The 11,524-nt window shown below is 39.3% G+C and overlaps 1 protein-coding gene across 1 annotated transcript; it reads left to right on the forward strand.

The window, feature by feature from the left end:
- The first annotated feature begins 3,998 nt into the window (after positions 1–3,998).
- LOC126791253 (probable membrane-associated kinase regulator 1) lies at positions 3,999–5,482 on the forward strand. Its single transcript, XM_050517675.1, has one exon. The coding sequence runs from the start codon at positions 4,193–4,195 to the stop codon at positions 5,246–5,248; it is 1,056 nt and encodes a 351-aa protein (XP_050373632.1). The 5' UTR covers positions 3,999–4,192; the 3' UTR covers positions 5,249–5,482.
- The last annotated feature ends 6,042 nt before the right edge of the window (positions 5,483–11,524 follow it).

Raw genomic sequence — 11,524 nt, forward strand, 5'->3', positions numbered from 1 at the left:
ACCAAAACATCTAGCATATTTGCAGAGACAACCTCCCCATTACATTGACACCCAGAATGAATCGACTTAAAAATAGTCTATAGAAATGACATGCACCATGAACGACACACCTAATGACACGACTAACACCCGAACTAATGATACCTTAAACCCTCACTCAAAGGAGGAGGGACAGCAAAACACCAAAAACTACCAAATAAAATAAAACCTAAGCAGACGTGGACCAGAAGACCTTGGCCCACCCAAGTTAACCCTAACCTAGGCCCAAAATGAGCCCAACCCCCCCCCCCAAGCACCAGGAGAGTGAACGACCCCGAGGGCTAACCGGTGAACAGGCCCCTCTGTTAGGTCACAACACCTTCTAGCCGCCACCAAAAGAGCACTACCTGAGTCCATGGCACACTGAGACAAACACCTACAAGAATTCAATCAAATGAGATGCATCAGATCCGACCCATAAACAAATCATGGTAAAGAGCTAACACCCAGCGTTTCCCCATCACATAGCATCTCCTCGTCACCATCTCAGACCACTGCGGAGATCAGACTAGCACCCTCAAGATTGACAACAAAAGCATCGCCGCCGTGCAAAACGTTGTTGCAAACCAAGCAAGAGAACTACATCGCAAACCACACCCAGAACTGCCAGCCTCTCCCGATCCACCACAACCAACCGCCCAAGCTAGGCCACCGGGTGATCCACCTCAACTCTTATCTAACAGCCGCATCAATGGATGCGCTGTTGGACGGAAACCATAATTTTTTTAAAAATCCTAGAACTCGCCAGTTTTTGCGGAGCTCTCGGGACTGATAAAACTATCTTGTTGCATGTGTTGAATACATGCTTTCAACTATTTATTCTTACCAACCAGTAAAAAGTCAAAAAAAATTAAAAAAAATAAACACACACATAAAACAGAATTATAAAAAGAAACCTCAACTTACTCCATCTCTCAGTTGATCCAAATAGAATGTTAGGGACACCGGGGGACATTGAAAAGGAAGATAGTGTAATCAAATAAATGGCTGAGGATGGTGGAATCTAAAATTGGACAGGCAATTAGCAACATAATTAACTTCTTTATAAATATGTCGACATACCTAATGTAGGACGAGAATGGACCTAACGTAGTAGGATGAAGGTAAAATTTAAAAAGTAGCATAGGGTAAAGCTAATTGATTTGTGAATATGTAATTTACGTGTTATATATGAGGTTGCTAGTCATTGGAATATTAAAGAAGATGTTCTTTTGGACTTTTCAGGTTTTTAGAACAAACCGTAGATTTCAAATGGTTTGCTTTAGGACTACGTACATCGAGTCTTAAAAGGTAAGTGAACCCATATACAACTCTGATTTTAGTATGTGAGTTGGTATTGCATTAGGAGATATAAATCGAGCTAACTTATGAATCAAGGTTGTATCTTTTATGGGAGATTGCATTGATGTTTATAGTGCTCTATATATAAATGAGTTGGTCCATGAGCCCTCTGCCACATTCGACAATTAAGTTGTTGCCCCGTAGATGGTCAAAGGTTAGAAGAGAATAGAAGGAGCTACTATGGATTAATTGTGTGCAGCAAGAATTGGAATCCATGTCGATCAATCAAGTTGAGGGTATGAATTAGAAGCCCCTTTTTGGTTTTCATGATTGTTCTGATTGGTATTAAGTTGTGTTTGTGAAGGTTGTAGGCACTCTCATATTGGATTTAGGATTTGACAATTTTTTTGTCTTAGATAAAGTTTTATATGTTCCCTCATTTAAGAGAAATTTGTTGTCAGTTAGTCTTTTGTAGGCCTGTGAATTAAGCCCAAAGCCGAGAGCATATCCAAACTTAGCCAAAAAAATTTGGTCGTGGGCCGTCTCAGCCCAAACTGATGGGCGGGGTTTACTCGGCCCATTTTAAAAATTAGTAGGGTATGGACAACACTTTTCAAGCCGTGCGTCGACCCAAAACCCTGCCCATATGGTATATTATAAGGCCGACCCGTAGCTCAGCCCATTCTCGGCCCACGTTAGTAATAATGGTTATTTTTGCTTTAGATTTAAAATATTAAATATTAAGAATTAATTGTATGTTGGTTCAATTAGCAAATGTGTTATTTTTATAAAAATGGGTTAATGGGTTCAACTCTTATATATATCAAATTTTGTTCAAATGAACATTAAAAAATTTTATTATTTAAAATCGTGGGCCAAATGTAGACTGCGACATAGGCGGGCTTTTAAAGCCCAAATTGTATCCGCCCAAACTCCCAAAGGGCGGGCTCGAGCTTCACATATTGTGATAAGACTGATCATGCCCTGCTCATTTTACATCTAGGGCATAAAAAATTATAAACCAGGTAGTATGTGGGTATTAATATCTTATGGTCAGACGGGCCCCACCCTGCCCATTTTACGGGTCTAGTCTTTTGGTTAAACTTGGTTGTAGTTTTCTGATTGATTATAGTAGAATTAAAATTTTCAAGCATTATTATAAATTTCTTGAAAATCTTGATTCCACTTGAATCAATGAGACAACTACAATTAAATTTGACCAAAAAACTGAGAAAACAAATTCCTCTTAATTGAGGGATCATATAAAACTTTCTCTAAGACAAAATAAATTGTCAAATCCTAAATCCAATCTGAGAGTGCCTACACCCTTCACAACTACATGTATTTTATTGCCAACAGAGACATTGACTTCATCACTCTTTGGTTTTCTCTTCTTTATGAAGCATCTTGTTCTCTAGCCAAATCTAAACATTCATTCTTCTTAGGGCTGGGCTCGGTTCGGTCCGGGCCGAAATTTTAGTGAAACCGACCCAAAGCCCGAAATTTTCGGTTCGGGCCGGTTCGGGTCTTCTAACAATCAAGACCGACCCAAACCCGACAACTCGGTTCGGGCCGGTTTTCGGTTTTTTCGGGCCCAAAAATTGTCTTGGCCAAAAAATTCTTCTATGGTAAAAATTAATCTTTTCTAGGTTTTGATGTAGTGAATTGAAATGAGCTGATGAAGACATGAAGTGATGAATGATCAAAATTAAGAGGGAGATCGAATAAGGGAGAGAAGAAGTGATAATGAGATGAAGTGAGATGAATTGACGAACTGATGAACAATAAGGTAGAGATTGAAATTACCAAATAAGTCTAGAATACGAGTTTGTGACTTTGTGGATTACTAAGTAATACTTAATGACTTAAGATTGAGTATGAGAGAGTGAAAGGAAATGAATGTGGGAGAACTTGAGAAGTGGAGATGAGAAAGGGAGTGAAAAATGAAGGAAGGAGGTGCAGAATGAAAGAGAGAAGGGATCGGGTTTGGATAGGGTTTAGGTTTTTTTTTTAATACATGAACCAATAACATTGTGACATATGGCAGTGTTAATAAAAATCGGTTCGGTTCGGGCCTTCGGGCCGTAAAAAATCAGAAACCGAGACCGACCCGTTACTTGAAAATCGGTTCGGTCTCTCTCTCAGTTCGGTTTTTACCTATTCTAAACCCGGCCCGATTCGGGTTTGATCGGTCCGATCGGTTCGGTTCTCGGTCTTTTGGGCCGAACCGCCCACCCCTAATTCTTCTTATCTCCTGCCTTTTTAAAAAAGTAGCATTTGAACATGAAGGGCTTATTCTTCCTATGGTTTTTATTTGAATTTATAGTTGTCGTAGGCACACTGCTTCCCAAAACCATGGGTTATAAGTTTTGCCTCTAGTGTGCAAATTACCAGAGCATCTTTGATCACATCACATTTCGTTGAAACTTGAATACGACCCCGTAATTTGCTACACAACAATATGATGATGATCAGGGCATCACATGATCCAGCACACACTCCCTAATCACAATACCCGCGCACTTCGTTTCTCCGATACGTTATTCACGAAGATATCTTAAATCAAGCAAACAATTAAACCACCCCCACCTTTCACGTTTATGGCACGTGACACCTAACCCGTAACCCTAATTACTCACTCCCCACAGAGAGAGAGAGAGAGAGACTCCAAACTGATCCCATCATCCCATGTGAGGATTGTGAGTCTGAGCCTTCAACACCTCTCAGATCCACCAACTGATTAGAAAGCTCTCTTTGACGTACTAATCACACTCCCAGATGGACCCAAACACAACCATTATATCCCAAACTCGATCTGCAACTCATACTAGCTCTTAGTATTATGTAGCATAATAACTCCCACCAGAGAAATATGGGGAGGAAGAAGATAGACCAGAAATCCCACACCCTCCCACCGTCGCCAACCTACTCTTTCTCTTCCTCTTCCTCGTCCGACTTCGAGTTCACCATCTCCTGCTCGCCTCGCAAATCCTCCACCCCGCTCTGCCGCCCCGCTGACGAGCTCTTCTACAAGGGCCAGCTCCTCCCTCTCCACCTCTCCCCTCGCCTTTCCATGGTCCGCACTCTTCTCCTTCTACCCTCATCATCTTCCTCTTCCTCCTATGCTGCCTCCGACACCACCGCCTCACGTGACTCCACCGTCAGCAGCTCCAACGACTCACGCGACTCGTGCGACTCCTCCGCCAGGCCCAGCTCCGTCGCCGAGGAGGACGAGTTCAAGCGCCTCAACAGCAGGTACTCGTCCAACGACGTCATTGTCAAGCAAGTTCTTCATAACTTGAGCTCTCAGTCGCAGATCAGCAAGAAGAACAACAAGTATTTCTCTTTGTCGAGATTCTCTTCTGTGTTCAAGAAAGATCCGACTAAACAACAGAGAGTAGTCGTCGACGCGGATCAAAACGACGTCTTCCCCGGATCTAATTCCGTCAAGCGAGTGAGCAACACCGCCAAGGAGGTTATCCGAAAGTACATGAAGATGGTCAAGCCATTGTACGAGAAGCTCTCCCAAAAACAACAGAAAATGACGACGGCGACGTCGGTCGAGATTAGATCCGAGAAACTCCCGAGTAGTACGGATCACGAAATCTCGGGCAAGGCAAGCGCCAGAAATAGAGAGAGCACTAATGGCGGGTTTTCTCATTCCTTCTCGGGTAACTTGAAGTACCCGAGAAAGAGAGGCTGCGTTGCGAGCTGCCCATCTTCAATGCGCTGTTCGCCCAGCCACTCCGGTGTTCTTACCAGGACTGGACAACCAGCTACGGGAGCTAGTAAAGCAGGTGCAACGACATCGTACGCGACGGTGGACAGATCATCAATGGAGGAGCTTCAGAGTGCAATTCAAGGCGCAATTGCTCATTGCAAAAACTCTTTGGTCCAAAACAAGACCATGTTCAGCAATGAGATTTGATTAATCTTCATGATCGCCGTTCTTAATTTTAAGCGTAAATTAATATTAATATTGTCATCATTTCTCTGTTTGGATTTGGTTTGAAGCTGAGAATCAAATTCTGCGAGCAACGGTAGCCTTGGGACTTGATATTAATCTGTCTTTTAGCATTTGGTTCTGCCCTGACGAGAACTTGTTAAATGTAACGTAAATTATTGTTAGCATGGAAGTTGTGTTCTTGAATCGATTTTGGTTTTGTCTTTTTGTTGTGATGATTATATACTTGGATTACCACAACTTTCTAATTACAAGATGATGCAGATCTCTTTTTTCCCTTCCGGAAATATGTATAATTTCCAAGTACAACATCTGACATTTGTCATAACTAACGTTTCGAACATGGTATTGATTTATGCAAGAGGGACATGATTATAGTTCCTGGAGTTGGGGTAGGCAGCCATGTGCGTGAAGCTTCAGAGCAATTCTGATCGGATAAGACGGTGATAATCGTGATATATAATTTAAGAATAGTAGCTAGTTCTCAAGTTGACAAGCAGCTGCCCTACTCCAATTAATTTATGGCACCTAGTTTTTTCCCTAGTTCAGATTTTGTTTTGCGTACGTAAAAAAATCGAAATTAAAACGGGAGCTGTAATATTGAAAAGAGGAAAATTCACAAACAGTCATTGAACTCATGTGCTAAGGACAATTTGATCCCTGACCTTTAAAAATGATCAAAGAGATCTCTGAACTCTTATTCTGATATCATTAAGGTACTTATGTTAAAACTTTTGGAATATTCCGTTAAAATATTATTTTTTCTGTTAATTTTGTCATTTTGTTATTTGTTATTTGTTAGTTGGAAATTTATTTCTTTGAGTTAGATCTAATCGAATATTAAACCTTTCGAGTTGTTCTGCAACTTTGTTATTGCCTTTTTCTCTATATAGATAATCTAGAAATTCAATCAGGCTAGGTCTTAACGGATCAATATCTGCTACTCCAATCTCCTTTTGGAGATGAATATGTTCATCGTATAGGATATTTAATATTTTACAAACGTATTCTATGGAGTATTGTATTTCTTGAATATGTTTTGAATGAAAACACACTTGTCACTTATCAGTAGTTTTTTTAGTACAAAAAGACTGGTAATTTTTAGGTCTGACTTCTTTTTTATTGGATAAAAGGAGCCAATTTTGTGGCATAAGCCTGATCTTCACTTGTTTCTGAGCGAAACAAGCTCTGATACCAACTAGTGCGAATCTAACCGATGCTCAAAATGTGAAGAGGTTTCTGATCTTCTTCAAAAATTTCTTGAAGAACTTCGATATTTTCTTGGCATGCGTAGATTCTACGCTGTATTATGTAGATAATATCCCAATAATTTTTGGTATTTCTTGGAAGGTTCTTTCTATTTCTTATTAGTTTTTTATATTTTTCTTTTTCTTGTTGCAGTTCTTTTAAAGACAGTTTAGCAAACGCTAAAAGCCTAAGTCTATAAGCTATGATAATTGCTATGATGATAAAATAACTGTTTACCTTTGAGTATAGGAGGTAGATTTAAAGATTAGTAAACTGCTTAAAAAATTAAATTTTAATAATTAGGTCCACCATGCTCCGTCAAAATTTTAACAAAATGACAAAATTAACAGAAAAAAGAATATTTTAACGGAATATTTTAAAAGTTTTAACAGAAGTACCTTATTGATATCAGAATAAGAGTTCATGGATCTCTTTGATCATTTTTAAAGGTCAGGGATCAAATTGTCCTTACCACATGAGTTCAGGGACTGTTGGTGAATTTTCCTCTATTGAAAAACATAAACATGAACAATAATACACAAATTCTTGGTCGATCAGTCCGGTGAATGTAATTAATTACGACCGCGAGGTTGGCGGGCAGCAGGTTGTAGCCTCCATCTTGTGCTTATGTAATCCTAGTATTGGGTACAATCTATAAGTAATAACTAATATCATTTTGTTACAGGTGTTGAATCTAGGAGATTATGTGCCTCGTAGGCTGTATTCCGATCAGTGGGACATGCACACTAAATGTCAAGTCAAAGAGCCAGTGGTGTGTTAGCTTTTAACTCTCCGAAGTTTAAGTTAGTATCCGGTGCAAAATTCAAATTCGAGAGTTAATGACTTATGAATACATTATCATTTTTAGGAGATTTCTAGTGGGTCTTTATAGACGTATTGGGAGAAGTACAATCCCTTATTCCCGATGTGGGAAAACGTACATGAGCACTGTGCATTTCCTGTCTTGCGAGCTACTTTGGACAGCACTGACGGCGACGCCTGAGCTGGAGATTATGTAGCAGGACAGCCTGGCATCTGGCCAAGTTGGGTCTCCTCTTGCTGATCCGGTGACCTGAATAAGAGGAGATTTTCACTAGGAAATGTCCCGTCATGGAGAGGTGTTAACCCATTCCATTATGAATACAACGTCCCCTGATCACCATTACGACTACAAAGACACTGGCTAAAGCATCCGGGGCGGATACTTTAAGGGCCGAAAGACATGCATGCTGAGATTAGCTAGACAGACGTTGTTACATATATATAACGATCAAGCAGCTCGACAACCAAATTGATCCAGCAAATAGGCAGTATGGTCATCGAACAACAATTAATGTATCATTACCAACAAAGAGGGAAATATCTAGAGGTGGTGGAAGACTGGAAGATGACATTGCCCTTTTTTTGCACATAATTCTTCTTTTGAATATTGTAATGGTTCTCTTTTATAATTTCTGTGTAATTCGAACTCATGACTTCTCGACTTCTCGATGCAGTTATATGTAAAAGTGGAAAACTAAATATTATTAGATCTTGGGAAACGGATTGTATGCACCAAAGAGTGCGGACACCGTCCAATATTTTATCAATATCAAGACAATCTTATCCTTTCATCTATAGAAATTAGTATTATCGATACTCAACCATCAGATTGGGGTTAAGGCTTCATAGCTTATTTCACGGTCAACGTTGAGGGATCGAAGAAGCCTTTGGCCGTCTTCTGTGAATTCGACTCCGATCAATCCCAAAGCCAACATGCAAAGCCAAAACAAGGTTTCCAACAAGAATTCATAACATAGAGACATTAGAGGTGTGAAGATCTGGAGGTATAGAAATCCCAGAAAGTAAAGAAGGAAGAACAGTGGCTCGATCTCCGAGTCGAGGACGAGGTGCACTTGAGTCCTCGAGCAGATTTTGCAGCTAAACCGTTCTACAAAGGTTGCGGTGCGTGCCCAGATTTCATTTTGGGTCTCAGGGTGGTCACCTCTTCGCCTGGGCTAGAGAAGAAGTCGCCAGAGGAAGACGGTTGCAGTGTATACATCAATAGATGCAAAACAGAAGAGGAGGGAATGAGTAGGTCCAATTCTTGGCAATTCAAAGAGAAATCACATTCAAAACGAATAGAAAGGACTGAGCTTACCAAAAATTGAACGATAGTCATATGAGCTTAAATTGAAGACCACCGGAATTTCAAGACTCGATGGTGGCGGTGGTAACAGACACAAATAACATCGAAATAATTAGCATTTCAAGAATATTCAAAAGTAGGCAAAACTGAAAATGAAGGTGAGAAATCGGGTTGCATGTCAGAGCTCCAGTATGGTTAACAAGACGAGGAAGAAGTCTAGATGATGGTGTGGATGAAAGAAGACTTGGGTCTCGCCGTTGGTAGCCTGAAATGGTGTTGGAAAGTTTTTATTTTATTGTTTTTATCTTGTTTTGCATAGACTAGAGCAGACGGAGAGTTAGCGAAGATTTTTTTAAGAGTCACGTGATGAGCACGTATTGCTGGTGTCTGCACACCGCTAAAACACCAAATACACTCTCTTAGATCTTGTGATAATTAACATTCAAGATTAAGCTTCCAACAGATAGTACAACACAAAGTGATAAGAATATAAGAGGCAGGAGGTCTAATTATAATTTTTTTTGTCATCTTATCAAAGTTAAAAATGCTAGATAGTAATTTGAACCTATACGCAGCAATCACAGCTATGATTTTCAAAAACCGAACAGAATTGACAACGGTACGGTGGGAGAGATATATGGAGGTGGACAGATGATCGACATAATTTGACACCAAATAGTTTTGTCTTTGTCAGATCGATACTTCTGAATCTAACCTGAGTTTTTCATCATCACGGTGTGGATCCCCTCGGCACCCAATCATGCAATTATCTCTGAATCAAAGTCGACCCTGATAAGTGATCGATCTGAGTGAACATCAGCCACCCCTTTCAAACCACGTACCAGCAGTACAATAGTACGTTAGGGTTTAAGAAATCTAGTTATCTCTATATATATTCGGTTGAAATTAGAATATTAATAATTAACATGTTTCTATCTGCATGGGGTCATCTCTGTAGCTCTCCAGGAACACTGAAAAGGAATAGGGTCATTGACAGGAAGGGAAAGATTCATCACGCCTCTATCAAGAGTAACCAAATCTTAAACTCGATCTCCTTCAACTATATATACATTGGGTCTGAAAAGTTATATATACGTACACTCCAGTGGCGGAACCTGAAAGATAATTTCGGAGGGGTTAATTTTTTTGCCAAAAGGCAATTTATACCAAACATATAACTAATTGTGTAATTAAAACCTAATAGCAAACCAAAGAGATCCGCCACTGGTACACTCCCTTGAGGTCTTGATGATTCTAAAAAAAAATTACATGAAAATAGCAAACCAATTAAGCAAGGTATATCTTTGTCGTGCATATTCTAATATTTATCGAACTTTCAGATAAAAATCTTCATATACCAAAAGCTTATGATTACAAACAGAAGAAAATGAATAATCAGAAAAGTGTTTTTTTTTCAGTTACAACCAGATGAAAATGAATAATCAGAAAAGTTAGAAATTAACATATGCATAGTGATGTTTGTATGTTTTTTTTTCTTGGGTGCATGAAAAAATGATGAATGTATGGTTTCTTCTAGGGCTTGGCTGAAATGGCAGGTGAAGGGATCCTCAGGCTTAGGTAAACGTCAACAAGTGGGGCTCGTCCAACTTCGGTTTCCACTTAATTTCCACATTGATGCAGAGGCGAGTCACATGCAAGCCTGTTGTCACTAGTGGAAAACCGGTCTTAAGCGGCGAACTGGAAGCTTGGCAAAACAATTTCGCCTCTTAAGTGCTTCTTAGGCGATGAAATATAACTTAGGCTTGGTTCGTCCCTTTAGTAACTCACCTAGCGACAATAGTGATATACTTGTCGCTTAACTACGTACTTATACGGCGAAACGTCTTCGTCGTTATGAGTTCGTCACGTAAGTGATTCTTAGAAACGACGGAAATTTTCGTCACCTAAGACGTCTTTAAGAGGCGAATTATGGGTTCGAAGAGACGAATTATTCCGTCTCTTAAGTAAACCCCATCTATAACATCAGCTTTAAACCCAGATCTAAAACAAACGGGAAAAAAACCTCAGAAGTTGCTTGTCAAATGTAGGCGGCGATTTCCATTTTATGCTATGGAAGTGGCCTACAATGGTCTTCTAAACCTTTCTCTTGCTCCATGCACCTCTACCCAGTAGCTTATTGCTTGGTATGATCACTTAATCTCTCATTTTAACCATTCTCTCATGTTTTCCCTATATTTTTTTGTGTGAATGATTCTTGTCATTGATTCATATTATTTGTCATTTGCATGATAAAATACTTAATTTGGTCCACCCACTAGATTCTAACTTGGTATAAGATATTATTCTCTATAATTTCAATTATTTTTCTAGTGATGAATTCCAACAGTTCACTTGTTATTGTATTGTATGTTGCTAATTTGTATTTGTGTTAATTATATACACAATCATTTGACAGTGTTGTGTTTAGTAGTATGACGTATGGAATAATGCATAATTCTTTCATTCTCGATAGTTAGCCTTAGAAATCTCGTTTGGGAATTATGTATGATTTCAGAATCATACATGATTCTTGAATTGTCCTATTTTTGGACAGTTTGGGAAAAGAGGACTTTGTTTCATAGTTTGTATTTCTAGTGTTTTCGTTTTCGATAGTGAGATATATTTTGGCACGATCTCCCGCTTTCATTTAGGTATAAATATTCGTGCACTTGAGGAACTGTAGGGAGATGCTGCCGAAATTTTCTCACGAACGAGAACGAAAATACAACTACAAACTGTCAAACAAAGTCATTTTTTCCTGAATGAGATTAGGACCCTAACCGGAGGCATAAGGTGATGGAGAAACACATATGTACATTTTTGTGCTTATTATTTAGTTTTTATTATGACAGCATACAAATAAC

This window comes from Argentina anserina, chromosome 4 (genome assembly GCF_933775445.1).
Source record: "Argentina anserina chromosome 4, drPotAnse1.1, whole genome shotgun sequence".
Classification (NCBI taxonomy): domain Eukaryota; kingdom Viridiplantae; phylum Streptophyta; class Magnoliopsida; order Rosales; family Rosaceae; genus Argentina; species Argentina anserina.

Bases quoted from the DNA above. Each gene is read 5' to 3' on its own strand.
- LOC126791253 (XM_050517675.1), top strand. From the start codon at position 4,193: ATGGGGAGGAAGAAGATAGACCAGAAATCCCACACCCTCCCACCGTCG.